This window comes from Sander vitreus, chromosome 8 (genome assembly GCF_031162955.1).
Source record: "Sander vitreus isolate 19-12246 chromosome 8, sanVit1, whole genome shotgun sequence".
NCBI classification, from domain to species: Eukaryota; Metazoa; Chordata; class Actinopteri; order Perciformes; family Percidae; genus Sander; species Sander vitreus.
The window spans coordinates 7,194,658-7,208,412 of record NC_135862.1 but is presented as its reverse complement, the minus strand read 5'-3'; the positions used below and the strand labels follow the sequence as shown (position 1 = coordinate 7,208,412).

The window sequence follows — 13,755 nt, the reverse complement described above, 5'->3', positions numbered from 1 at the left end:
AACGGCCAAACACAGAGGACATTTCACTGTAGGCCAACACTTTCAATGAGTTCTGTTCTGATCAAACCTTGAGGGTCCTCCACAGCCTTTTCACCGACATACACCAACTCATCTGCCTACAGTAGTAGTTTCTGGAACAAAGGATTGGGCTAAACCTCTTATCTGGTAATCAATGTGAAGAGACCACTCAACATAATTGATATAGGATGTGATGATGTATTTTTTTTCAAGACTCAAGCACACACACATGCAAAAAGCTGGAGCACCCGGTGAAGTGGAGATTGAAGAGGAGGGCCTTCTTGTAGAGGATAAGTTTGAATTTGCAAATGAATAACAACAAATAATGAATTCCTCCTACTTGTTATTGTTTGAAGTGAAGCAGTACATGTGTTCCCTCTTAAATGGAGCCCCACAATCAGACAGTGTGGTGCTCATGTCATTGTTTGAGATGCATCACCATTGTAGAACATCACAAGCTGTTTTATTGTGTCTGAGTAAATCCATTGTGAAGAGTTGCATTACTTATAAAACTATATATGATAGCATTTCATACAACTTAAGTAACATTATTTACATTTGGATAGTTTTCTACTTGTCTATAGGACTAGTGACAATCAATAGTTTATGTATTTTTTATTTAAAGCACCGAGTAAGATGAGAAAGAGAGATGCTGTAAACAAAAAGCCACATTTGTAACTGACAGTTGTACATCAATAAGCAAAACATCAGAGCTTGGGGACCTGAATGTGTAAATGTCCTACAATAAGTAACACTAAGCGTTTGCACTGAGAGAGAGCAGAACTCCCAGCGGCTTGTTTGACTCATTCATCTGAGCGAGTAAAATATAACGGACATGGCTCCTGTCTCAACGGGTTCCCTCCACTTATTCTTCTATGAATTATGGATTAAATACGTAGTCTTCACAAAAAAAACGGTTGTTCGGAGAAAAACAACCAAGTGTCTTTTTAACCACATTACCATAGTGTAAAGGCCTCAGTGTGACCCAAACAAAGTGATCTGTCTAATACTTTCACAATATCGGAAACCACCCTTCCAACAGGGGAATTCAGGGAGCTGCGTCTGACAATTTTTTGAACTTTGCAGAACATACAATCCAACCATCATGCTGACTTTATGTAGAGACTGGCCAGGTGTGTGGAGGTGAGAGAGTAGGCGGGATTTATACTGCTCTCTCAAGCTATGTTTTTTCATCCTTCACACGACTACAGATCTTGGTCACGTCAGACATTTTGGAAAAGCACAGGTAAAAGCACATTGTGTGTCCCAGTAAGCCATGATAGTGAGCCAGTATGCACAGTACCAGTTCCCTAGAACTAGCTCACCTAAATGGAATGCAGTTGTTTTTAATGTTATTAATTATAGCTGTGCTTTTCTTGCTATGACAATCCAAAATGGCTGCTGTGAAAAAGGTCTCTTTCCATCACTTTTGTGTCTACAATCGAGTGCAACTCTATAAATGCCTTCAATGTGTCGCCCCATCATCAACCCTTACCATGATCTTTGACTAACCTTAACCAGGGGCAGAGCCAGATGTTGTAAACATCCGGGGCTCAGCCCAGACCGAGGGGGGATCGGGGAGATTTATTTTCCCATTTTACAGCAGCTATATGAACTATTTTTAAGAATCTGTGCATCATTTGAAAAAAAAAAAAACAGTAGTTTCCAAAGAAAAACTGCATTTGATTATCATAAAGTGTGCGTGTCTGTAAAGGGGAGACTCGTGGGTATTCATAGAACCCATTTTCATTCAGATATCTGGAGGTCAAAAGACCCCTTTGAATATGGCGTGCATGTTTTTCCCTCTACAAAATTTAGCCTAACTTTGGAGTGTTAAGTTCAGTTCAGACCAAAGATTCGAGACGAGACGAAACTTGCAACTACTTGCATTGCACCGGTCTGCAGCGTTCTAAAACATGCCAGTTCACACCAATGTGACGAGGAGGTGTATCATCTCCATAGCAACGACTCTTTGTACATCCGTTCTAACTTCTGACTTGCAGGCTTTTTGTAGCTGAAAATATAATTTATTGCATCTAAATATGAATGTGGATAACGTTAGTGATAGTGAGATGCTTGCTACAGTTACATTTCTAAAGATGAAAAGGCGAAAACACGTTTTATTTCTCTGATTCATGGCTTTGTCCTAGGCGCTCCCTCTCTTCAGTCACTCTCTAGCTCGCTCGACCACATACTGTGCTTGTGGGCGCATGTTGAGCCTCCGTCTAAAACTCTGCCTTTTTCGACCAGTTAACAGTTTGTAACATAGAAATAAAATGGATTATGGATCATTTTATTTCTATAGTTTGTAGCTAACTTTACAAAATGACTTTGCTATTGGCTGTTAAAACAGGTGACGTCCCTTTCGTTCTACATCCAGCCATTTCTTATTTACATAAATCTCTGCAACAAGGATTTGCTGGTAAATTGAGTATCTTTCATATCGAGTTCTGACTTTGCTTAGCCTGCTGCCACTGTGACCTGGATAAGAGTCTGAAAATGGATAGATGAAAAGATGAAAGCTGGAAATGTTTTAAGAAGTGGAGAAACTGCGCACACCTAGGCCACTACGATGATTTCAAGCAACCACTTTGGTCCCCTCACTTGCCGGCTGAGTGCCTGCTGTGGTAAAGTGTGGCTTTTTGGAAATTGTTTGCATGTCTGGATCACATCTCGAACCAAACAGATTGCTTGACTACAGCTTCTCACACATGGTTAACATCACAAGTTCAATTTTTGTTGTACAAGTTATCACATCATATTCTGCAGGTGCTCACATCACATCTATGAGCTCTCACATTTTGCACCATATTTACCTTCATAGACATGCTCTACTCAAAACCCAGTGCATCCAAAGTTCAACTACTTTTGGGTTGACACTGTGACCACTGAGCGTAAAGAAACAATTTATGGCAGCACACATTCCCCTCCCCTCACACGTTATGAGCCAGTGTCACCTCTCTTCTATTCAGAGCAGGCAATCCGAACTGATGCTGTAATGAGCTGATGTTTGTTATGCTACAGGCTGCATCAGATGAGACATGATGCTGTCACCCGTGGCACTGAATCACCATCTGAGTCTCTCACTGTCCCTCGTTTGATCAAAGAAAAGTTCTCAAACTATTTCAATGCTATATCTGGTGTAAAATGTCCTCATCCTAGCTTTGTTTCTTCTTTTTTTATTACGGTTATTAAACCAGAACATGACCTTATTTACACAAATGACTTGGGAAGTTAACTGTGGGGGAGGATGTGTTACACATTATTAATGTGCCAATAACCGCATCTACAATGATTATGTGCTGCTGGCTACTTTGCTGGAACAGTTGAGGGCAAAGTGCCATGCTCAGGGGAACATAAATTATAGTTTTTGACACTGAACCGGACTGACTGAAGTTGTACATTGGCCTGAAAGTTTAATGTGTTAAATCACATGTTAAAATACCCACATTTAGGCTTGTAACTAGTAGAAATGCCAGCAAAATAATTAATGCTTTTCTGAAACACAGCGACCTGACTACCTCCGGTTTTGATTTAAGTGTTAACATGTTTTGTGGTTTCTATATATTTAAACAGTTTATTTGTGTTATTATTTTAACAGTACTACAAAAATGCTCTGGCAAAAAGCTTCTCTGTTATGACAGCCAATGTTTTAGATTACCACACAAGTTTGCCCTAATTCATGATAACAGAGTACATCTGTGCAGGCACTTAACCGTACCTGTCATTACATAAACACTTTTCTTAAAGCTTAGATGCACCTGGTTGAGTATTTACATTGAGTAACTTAGTAGATGAAAAATGACAGAAATAGTTGTGTAAAGGATGGAAAAACCGCTAGAGATAAAACTAGGTGTTAATGTTGGAGCGTTGGTTTCTGAAAGTCACAGAAACGGTCGGACCATGGGTCAGACACAGCCTCCCAAATCTGATGTCTCAAAGGTGTGATGGGAGGGGGTTTCTGAAGCTATTCGACCAGCCGACAAGAAGTTCTGATGAAGTATACTGGCCCTTTTCATATTGAGACTTGCTAACAAACAAGTCTGTCTTGTTAAAGATGTTTGCTGCTTGACCAATTTTTTGAAAACTGTTTCAAATGTTTGTTTCAATAATTGTTATGTATTCTCTTTGAATGGTGTAAAAAGTAAATATTTTTGCAAGAGATTATAAAGGACATTACTTATTTTAATATGAAAACTACACAATCGGACACAGGCCCGGATTGGCTAATCGGGAGTGGGCCGGTCTGTTTTTTTTGGTCGCGAGGGCCGCCGGTGTTCAGTCATGGTATTGGTTGAAATCATAGCCGAAATAAATCATGGATGCTGTCCCTAGGCTGCCTGCACTCGCAGCCCACTCTTTTTATTTACAGTATTTATTTTTTCTTGCAAACCATCGTTCTCTACATTCATGCAGCCCACTCGCAGAGTGTAGTCTAGTTATTATGATGTAATGTTTGGATTCCAACGGCGGCGGCAGCTTGCTCAAAAAAACGAACAAACCATCTCCTCCTACAGTTCAGTCAATGGTGCTTTGTAGAGGATGCGATCCACGAGCAAAAAGAAGCTATAAAAATAAGATATAAGCTAAGATAAGGTGTGTAAGGTAAAGAAAAGGAAAGCTCTAGAAAGTGACGCGGCCAGATGATCTTAACTGAGCAACTTTTTCATTAAAGCCATCTTGCAGTTTGAGTGTAAACGCCAAATGAAGACAATAAGATGGGTAAGCTAAGCTATTTACGAGCAGTGCAGTATGCTAGCGGTCGTGCAAAACATAAGACAAAGTTGCCTGCAAACCATGTTTATGAATCATAATTCACTTTTTCTTGTAGCTCTTCAGCAGCAACCACTAGTCTAGTTTGCTGCTAACGGTGACAATGAAGAGCCAGTACCAAGCTGCAGCTATGAGCTCATAACTCCAGAGTGGGCAGGTAGGATTGCTCATTGATTAAATATTATAAGAACTAGAATTAATAGTAATGAAGAGTATGGTGTAGACCTGCTCTATATGAAAAATGCCCTGAGATAATCAATGATGCCAGGTGATTCGGCACTACATTAATGAAATTGACTTGCCTAGATCAAAAAGCTTTGTAAAAAGGGGAGATTTATTTATAACATTTATAAAATGTGATTTTGTGTCAGAAGCAGAGCCAGGACCCAGTAGTGTGCAACTTAGGGATAGCTGCTATCAGTGTGGAAGGCACGTCTACTGTAAGCTGTTAAACAAGCAAACATGATCAGATTTGTTACAATAAAACCACTTTCTATGCCCAAATTACGCCTTTTATCCTTGAAAGTTGGATAGTAAATATACAAAGCCCACAATTGTAAGGGAATAGGATGAAAGTAATATGTAATATTATCCAAAGAAAAAATAGAAGATGGTGTCATTAGAAAGTGCAATACATTTTATTTAATTCTTTGTCTTTTTATTTATTCTTTTACTTCATTTTAAGGTTTGGATATATGTGAACACTTTTTTGCACAGAAAATAGATTCTGGTATGGTGTTACTGTAAAGATGTCTTTGTAATACTCGATGACATGAGGGTCACCCCTCAATGATCTCTCGAGGATAAAATAAAGGTTGAATTGTGAAGCTACACTGACTGTATTTGCACTAAATTGAAAAAGTTGATATTTAACAAAAATACACCAAATTACAAGGCTGTAGAGAACAGTGCGCTATTGCAGACTTTTATACTAAAGTTTTAAATACATTATTTTAATATAGTCGTCAAGTGGGCCGGTCTAAGGCATGAAACTCCAGAACTGAAAATGAATTTGTTGGTTACAGATGTTGTAACAGGCAGGCAGCTGATATACTGTTGCCCTCCTAAACTCTACTACAGCAGCGGTATTTCAGTGGAAGGACACGTCACTCCTCGTCTGCTGTAGCAGCTCTGTGTCCTTGAGAGCACGACTGTGCAATGAAGCAACAAAGTGCTTTATTAGATGTCCCCTGACAGATCTGGTCTGAGGTAGAATCCATGTCTCCAGTAAGAGAGATGATGTTTGGCTGCAGCTCAAGAGGGAGGTTCCACCGGGTATCTATCACTGGAGGTGACTGGGTGTCAAATAAAAAAGCAGTGCTGGGTAATTTTACAGGATGAAAGTCAATACAGTCAATCATCTAAGGGACGCCTCTGGCCTTTCTTTAAGATACTCACTGGTAGTGTTCACAACAGTCCTGGGACTGGGTGAGGGAAATCTTTTTAAACCCTCCAAATCACTTGTATTGAAGATGTCAATCCAAAAATCCTGCTGATTATTTTCTTGATTATATGATATATGATCAGAAAATAGCTGTTATAGTTTCCCAGAGTTTTTGTATTTTAATGTATTCTTCTGTCCAAGCAAATATTTTAAAACCTAAAGACAGTCAGTTTACTATCATAAAAACAAAAAAGGAGCAAATTCTCATTTTAGAGAAGCTGGAACCTGTCAATTTTCCTTCAATATTTGTTTGAAAAAGTACTGAGTCGATAAATCCATTATAATACTGATTGCTAATTAATGATCTGTTTAGTGACTAATCAATCGACTAATTGTTTCAGCTCAAATCACACACTGTAAGATAAAAAAAAAATCCTCACAAATTAGAAGCTGTAACTAGGGAATAAGATATTTTTATATAAAGAATTACAATGAATAAGATGTTGATCAATTGTCTGTCAATCGACTGATTGTTTCAGCTAAAGCAACTATCAAAGTAATATCAATATTATTTTCTCTTATGTATGACCTCTGACAGATTGAAAAGTACTGTGAAGTACTTTGAATTATGTGACTAAAATGTAATGATATTGTATGTTTTACACATTTCACTGATGTGTTGTCTGGAAACTCAAAATTTGACTCTTATCGAAGCAAAAAAAAAAAGAAAAAAGGAAAAAAAAGCATCAGCGTAGGTTTGAGTTTCACCCTAAAAGATGATGAGGATAAGAAGCCCAGACTTACTTTCATGAGTCCAATTTTGAGTGGGCAAAACAGGAAGGAAAAAGAGAGCAAACCAGCCTTTGATTTATACTCAAATGAGAAGTATACAGGGGAAATTGGATTTTTCTTTCATTTCATAGAATGAATTTCCTGGTGGCAGATTGTATTGTATCATCTTGTGGCGTTAATAACCAGCTCTGAGCGTCTATATTACAAAGACTCTGAGGAACTTTTACACCTCCTCGCCACAGAACGCAATGACAATTTCCATTTCTGTTCCAATGTTCAAACAATACCCCCAAGGCCATTTAAGACATTTTTCACTCGTTTTAATTTACACATGAAAGGCGATAACATATCAAAGGAGTCCTGCTTTAAATTCAGAAGAAAACTCGTTTCTGTCTTATGTCCCTTATGTCAACGAACGGGCTAATTCCGTACCTCAAAGCAAGCCAGCCGGAGGAGGATTCTTTTGTAGGTGTAATTGAGTTCAGGGTGTTTATACACCGATGAAAAATTCAACAACGTACACAACAATTCTAATCAGACTACATGGCTCATGGGAAAATAACACCACCCACCACTGACTCCAGAAAGGAGCCACTCACCATTAGCAGTAACCTTTCTGGCCAAAATCCTTTAGTGCCTAATTCTGATTTGGTCTTTGGGTTTGATGCATACATGGTGTAATCCTCAAAGGATACATACAACAGGCTTCGAGGCTTCTGTGACATTGCTAGTATCACAAACACAACATTTCTTTGTCTTTTCTGTGTCTTTTATCGCCCTGATCAGAATTAGCACTCCTAATTGCGTACAATAGTATTATGTACAATGACAAAGGCTTTCTAAACACAAACTGGAAAGAGAGAATTCTCACGGAAACTGAGTTTGAAAAAGCAGTGATTCTGGGTGCTTTAAAGGACTGGCCATGGTTGAGTCAGGTGGCAAATTACATTAAGTGTAAAACTTAAATTAAAAACCCTGTTAAATATGCATTTGTGCCACAGCTTATAACTTGACAGCTCATGGTGAGTTGTCCAGGTGCACAACAGTTAAGAGATAACAAATAATAACAGCAAGCAATGTAGGGCTGCAACTAATGGTTGTTTTCATTAGCAATTGATCTCCCGATTATTTTCTTGGTTAATCATGTAGTCTATGAAATGTAAAAGAAAAAAGTTCTCAAGACCTTTAATCCTCACTCAAACAGCTGTTTAGGGACTTCTAACCTTAAAATATGAAGCCACAGACTCCAGTTATCTCTGGCACCATCTGGTGGATTTACACAAGCCCATACAGAAACACTGCTGCAATAATAACACTTTTTTGGGGTCTTATTTTATATTTCCACACAAACTGACCAATAATAATGTAGTTTAAGTTAAATTTGTTCACCCAAATTAGGGGGAAAAAAAAAATCTCATTTAGCTTCAGTGGTATTTAGCCATGCAAATAGTTTTGATTTTATTTGGCCAGGTTTTTAGATTGCTGCCACCAAATACAACAAATGAATGACATTTTGTTTGTCTTTCAGAAACAATGTCCTGGTTACTTTTCTACCTAAAAAGTTGTATATACTAAAACTGTTGGCCATGTGTTTTTTGGATTATCCCAAGTAACACAAACACCTTTTCTCCAAATATGTTGATTAATGTCTTTATCTTTATCGCTCTGTGCATCAGAAATAAGATGTCAGTCACCTCTTGGAAAATACCTGGACAAATGGAAAAAAAACTATCTGCATCGATAGATACCTCTAGAGGAAAGAGAGAAAATGTTATTAAGCCTAACAAGCAAAATGTATGATACAAAAAACAAATATTCAACAGATAAAGCAGAAAAGTTAAACTTGATCACTTTCCTCAAAGAGACCAAAGATATGACAGACTCTAAAGTGCAACTTACATCTTTAAGGATTTGGGATTCTTTGGCATGTGTGATAACAGAGCTAACAAACATGCAAAGTTAATGCTGAAATTGCAATGCAGGAAACTCTGCGATGGTTAACTTGCTAGGATGGTTTCTGTCCACCTCTGTATTGATCTTCTGTACCAATCTGCTGAAAAACCTAAAAGCGTCAGGTTCTCTGTTCGGTCCTTTGTCATTTTCTTCACTGTTTTGCATGAAAACAGCAAAATAGCAAGTCTCCAAATAAATTCAAGTCAAGTTTTCGTATCACAAAACTGTTCATGAGAATATTTAAACTACCCTCTGTCCAAGAAGAGGTTTCTCATTTTACTTCCAATGTGCAGTACATCCATGCTCCTTGTGTAATCCAATGGCAATAATCCGTTTTGGTTCTCTCCATGAGTCTCTTCATCATAATATTCCAAAATGATGCAACGATATTGTTCAGAAAATTAAAAGCAGTCAATCTGCATGCAAGCAGTTCGTGGAAGGGATTTCCAAACAGTGAGCCAGGCATATGGCGTGAAAGCGATAAGAATATCAGGATCACAAACAACAAATATTTGTAATGTTAAGTGCATGATCTAAAATCAATCCTCTGCAAGTTCCTGACCAGATCTTTTGGGAGGTTTGTGCAAATCTCCAAAGCAGCAGGAAACATTTTGAGATACTTTAATGTCACTCACACTGATTTGAGTCTCTAAAACCTGCAACACGTCTGCAAGTTTTTGAGCATATGGAGTTAGTTCTGACTCAATTAAAAGTGTTCATCCCCTGCCTTTAGCTTACTAAAAAAAGTGTGTGCCTGGAAGATTACCAGTTTGATTCCGTGCAAGGAGGGGATAAGAAATAATGTCAAGGCCCTCTGCATTTGATCGCAGCACTTCATAAATTGCTCCATGTAGAGCTGCTCAGTGGCCAGTAGCAGAAGGTTGTGGTTAAACTCAGGTATGAACGTGTGTGTGTGTGCTGAGTAAAAGTGTTATAGTAAGTATGATGTTGCTGATTGGGAGCATGTGTGCTCAGCAAAACGTCCTGCATTAAGTAAAAGAATAAATAGATCTGACCTGGAGAGCTGACTATAGCAGTCTAACACATTTACACCTAAGCTCTACCTCTACTATGATAACAAAAAAAATGTAATGGATAATCCCTACAGCTGGACAGACCTGCACTTCTTCCTGGCCACAGGATTGGATGAAGACTCAGGTAAGAAACCGCTGTGTTGGCTTTAACGAGGCTACTTCGTGGCAGAATCCCCATCAGGCCTCATGCTGAAGGGCTCCAGGCGCTCACTCTCAGGCAGCATGTTGTTGAGGCGCTCCATCAGCGGCACCGTTTGGTCAATGCCCATCTGGATGCGTCTCAGGATCATGGACATCTCGTTTACCTTCTGGATCTGCTCGGCGTATTTGGCGTAGCGTTTCTGGCGCTCCTGCATTATGCTGAACAAGGTTTCCACTGACAAGTCCATCTGGAAAGAAACAGTCGGGAGAGAGAAAGAGAGATAATCTTTGACATTTGATGAGACTTGATGAATCATCTTAAAACATCTAATACAATACTACATCAGCAACATCTAATGCATGAATATGATTAACATAATACAAAAATGTGCAGGGCAAGCATCTTTCAGGTAAGCATCTTTCAGTAATATAATTTAAATTCAAATATAAAAAATAAGGTGTTTAAGATTATATGAAATCCTGACAATAAAAAAAGAGTCTAATAAATATGTAGAGTTTCAACATAACCTTTCCTTGAACACAGAAAATGAAAAATATCTTCACATGTAATACATTGTTAGTCACTGCAGACTTAAGACTGTGTGAGCTCTTTCCTATTAACTTGTTACTTTTTACTGATTACTCTATTGTTTTTAATATAAAGTAATTACTTAATCATTTAGTAAATACAAAATGTCCAAAAACAGTGGAAAAGTTTCCACAGCCCAAGGTAATGTCTTGAAATTGTTTTGTTTTGTTCAACCAATGATGAATTGCTCCTCAAAATTGATGTTGATTTTCTGATCGGCTTATATTGGTGGTTTATACATTTCTTAACCATGTTGCCATAAACCAATAGGGAACACAATAGTTAGTATGGTTGTGGAATGAGCAATAAGAAACCTGCCTGGTAAATATATCAGGCTGTACTTTCACAGCCTTACCCCCTTCAGATTTTTTTTCTGTTTTGGGGGCTTTTCCACCTTTAATTGATAGGACAGCTAGGTGAGAAAGGGGAGAGAGAGCGGGAAGACATGCAGGAAATCGTCACAGGTCGGACTCAAACCCTGGACCTCTGCGTCGAGGCATAAACCTCTAAGTATATGTGCGCCTACTCTACTCACTGAGCCAACCCGACCACAGCCTTACCTCTTTGATCCTCTTGACCAGGGCGTTCTGGTCGAAGGCCACGGCCTCGGCACACTGGTGTAGGTGGTCCTGGTAGCGAATGCAGAGCTGCATAACCTGCGCAGTATCCAGCCTTTCCAGACACACACTGCTGGGTGACGTCTGGCCACTCAGCACTCCTGTGGAAAGCGAAAAAGCAAAGGACTTACACAGACATGATGGAACAGAGTAACACTTGACAACAGCATTAACATATTGTAAATATTATAATTAGCTATGCACAGGATCTAACCGAATTAGCCCTCTGGTATTTCAGAAGTGCGCTGACACAGGAAACTTGGCTCATTATCCAACTTCTAACACAGCGCTAATGTGTTGCAGTGACAATTAGCTTTGAAAATAGACTGGAGGGAGCTTGTTGAAAATTACATGAAACTCTCAATATCTTTTATATTAAAACCGAAATGATAGAAGTCAAATGAAAGATCTGCACACTCTATTAGCGTCCAATAAAAATAATTTAATAGAGCAACACTTTGATCTCAAACTCATCTTTTTTAGACATAAGATTTGCAGAGATCAAAACATGTGATATATTTAATTTATTGGCGACTATCAGTGCAGTGTGCATATCTGTTGTCTGACATCTACCTTCAGTTTGTTTTTTAATCTAGCACCTGTAAGTTATGCAAGTTAGTTTGTCTAAAACTGAAATGGTGCCTATTCTGTAAAATTACAACTGATTACAAGCGCTAAATCACAACTGAAGTTATCTCATGACATTTTTTTTTATAACGAGCAGGTCTAGAGCATACTCTTTAATTTAAGACCCATGAGCAAGCACTTGGTGACGGCGGCAAGGATAAACTCCCCTTTAACGGGAAGAAACCTTAAACAGAACTTGAACAGAAGTGGATTCTAGGTGGGCGGCCATCTACCTTGACTGGTTGGGTGGTTTTATGATTTATAAATATGCATTTTCACACAATTTCACATAATTAAAATATTTGCTCGAGAATATGGATTTCTGCTGTGGGTAAGTACTTGTTGACTCAAGTGTGCAAACTTCTACAAGACTGCATTAGTTTTAGCAAGGTGTACCTAATGAACTGTCGGTCTGAAAGATGACACTATAATTCATGTCAGCAGGTGGAAGACTTAAAAAGTTGCCTTTTAAAAGTGGCTGAAAGGTTGGTATCTCCTGAAGCTTGATGACATCTGGGTCGTTGTGGATATTTCGCATTGACTGGGTCCCCTGAGCCACGACGACGATATCATCCATCTTTGCTTTCTGCTTTGCTGGGGAGGGCACCACTGCAATGACAATATTCCTGTTAATATCAAAAGGAAGTAGTTCCTTCACGTCACCTCACCTTGTTTCAATCAGATCACTAGCAGGTAAATCTGAGAATGTTTTAAACAAGATTTTTAAGATTTAGGAATACTCCATTGATTAATTTAAGCAGACTTCAAATAAATATTTGCAAAGGTATCAAAAGTAAGAGTATTTATTAAGCAGAGTGGCCCATTTCAGAGATATTTTATGTACAAGAAAGTAACTGGAATCTGTAAGTAAATGCAGTGTAAGAAATCCAACATATCACTTTGGGATGTAGTGGAGTGGAGTAAAAGTATCAAATGGGAATACTCAAGTAAATAAATACCTACAGTACTTCAGTAAATTTACTTCACATTAATTAACTTGCTTTCCATCAATTATAGCACGCTTTATGCTTGGTTGTCCTATACAAACCGATGACAATTTCTAAAACGATATATCTTTTATGTTAACGTTACAGAACGTTATCTTACCCGATGAGTTGTAATCGGAGTGTTTGTGCTCAGCATCTCCACTCTGTTCGGCTCCCATGGTGCTAACGTCTGGCTAGCAAGCTAGCGCTTAGCTAGCTTTCGTTAACGTTTCCAGAAACGGCCGCGAGATAACCCCAAATATCTAATTTATAACTAACCGTCTGCAAAGACTTCACATGACCAAACACACCCGGACAAACACGACAACCATGTCCCGCAGGAGAGCAACTGTAAGGCCGGGTAGCTGTTGCCTCTGCGATTTTCAAGCTAGCTAGTTAGCGATGTTTGCTAACGTCAGTTGTTCCTGCTACCATTTACTAGCTAACAGGTAGCTAAGCATACGTTCCTTTGAAGCTAACATTAAGTAAGCTAGCTAAGCAGTTGAGTGATAACGTTACCCCACGTATCTTAAGGAATTAACAACAGAAATGACAGACTGAGTTCAGGAGGCATCACTTCCGTAAATATTGATCACGGGATCCTCTTCATTGTATCTAGACCATAATATTACCGCCCCCCTACTGCTGGTGAAGCCTTAAAGTAAACAGCACATGGCAGAAGCCACCCTCTAACTTTACCCCCCCATTAGTGTCGGTGGTGGAGCAAGTATGCTGTGAAAGCCCATTTTCGCCAATGTGATTAAAAAAGAAAACACCACAAAGTAAAGTACTCCATTACACGTAAAAGTCCTGCATTTAAAATGTCACTTAAGTAAAAGTA

At 38.7% G+C, this 13,755-nt stretch overlaps 1 protein-coding gene across 2 annotated transcripts; it reads right to left on the bottom strand.

Annotated features, from left to right (window-relative positions):
* Positions 1-6,231: 6,231 nt before the first annotated feature.
* On the bottom strand, positions 6,232-13,569 carry borcs5 (BLOC-1 related complex subunit 5). 2 transcript variants are annotated; one of them, XM_078256540.1, is made up of 4 exons: positions 13,036-13,569; positions 12,325-12,537; positions 11,245-11,402; positions 6,232-10,343 (listed from the first exon to the last, which is right to left on the bottom strand). In XM_078256540.1, exons 1-4 carry the CDS (start codon positions 13,091-13,093, stop codon positions 10,110-10,112), a joined length of 663 nt encoding a protein of 220 aa, XP_078112666.1. In that variant the 5' UTR covers positions 13,094-13,569; the 3' UTR covers positions 6,232-10,109. The 2 variants fall into 2 exon arrangements, with proteins under 2 accessions (XP_078112666.1, XP_078112667.1); XM_078256541.1 differs by having other exon boundaries at positions 12,394-12,537; positions 13,036-13,564.
* Between the last annotated feature and the right edge of the window lie 186 nt (positions 13,570-13,755).

What these genes read in the sequence shown, in the direction of transcription:
- borcs5 (XM_078256540.1), bottom strand. Translation starts at nt 13,093, where the DNA reads ATGGGAGCCGAACAGAGTGGAGATGCTGAGCACAAACACTCCGATTAC. An exon ending in CTCCGATTACAACTCATCGG is followed by an intron (nt 12,538 to 13,035) that starts GTAAGATAACGT and finishes TTGTCATTGCAG; the next exon opens with TGGTGCCCTCCCCAGCAAAG. An exon ending in TCAGACCGACAGTTCATTAG is followed by an intron (nt 11,403 to 12,324) that starts GTACACCTTGCT and finishes CGCTTTCCACAG; the next exon opens with GAGTGCTGAGTGGCCAGACG.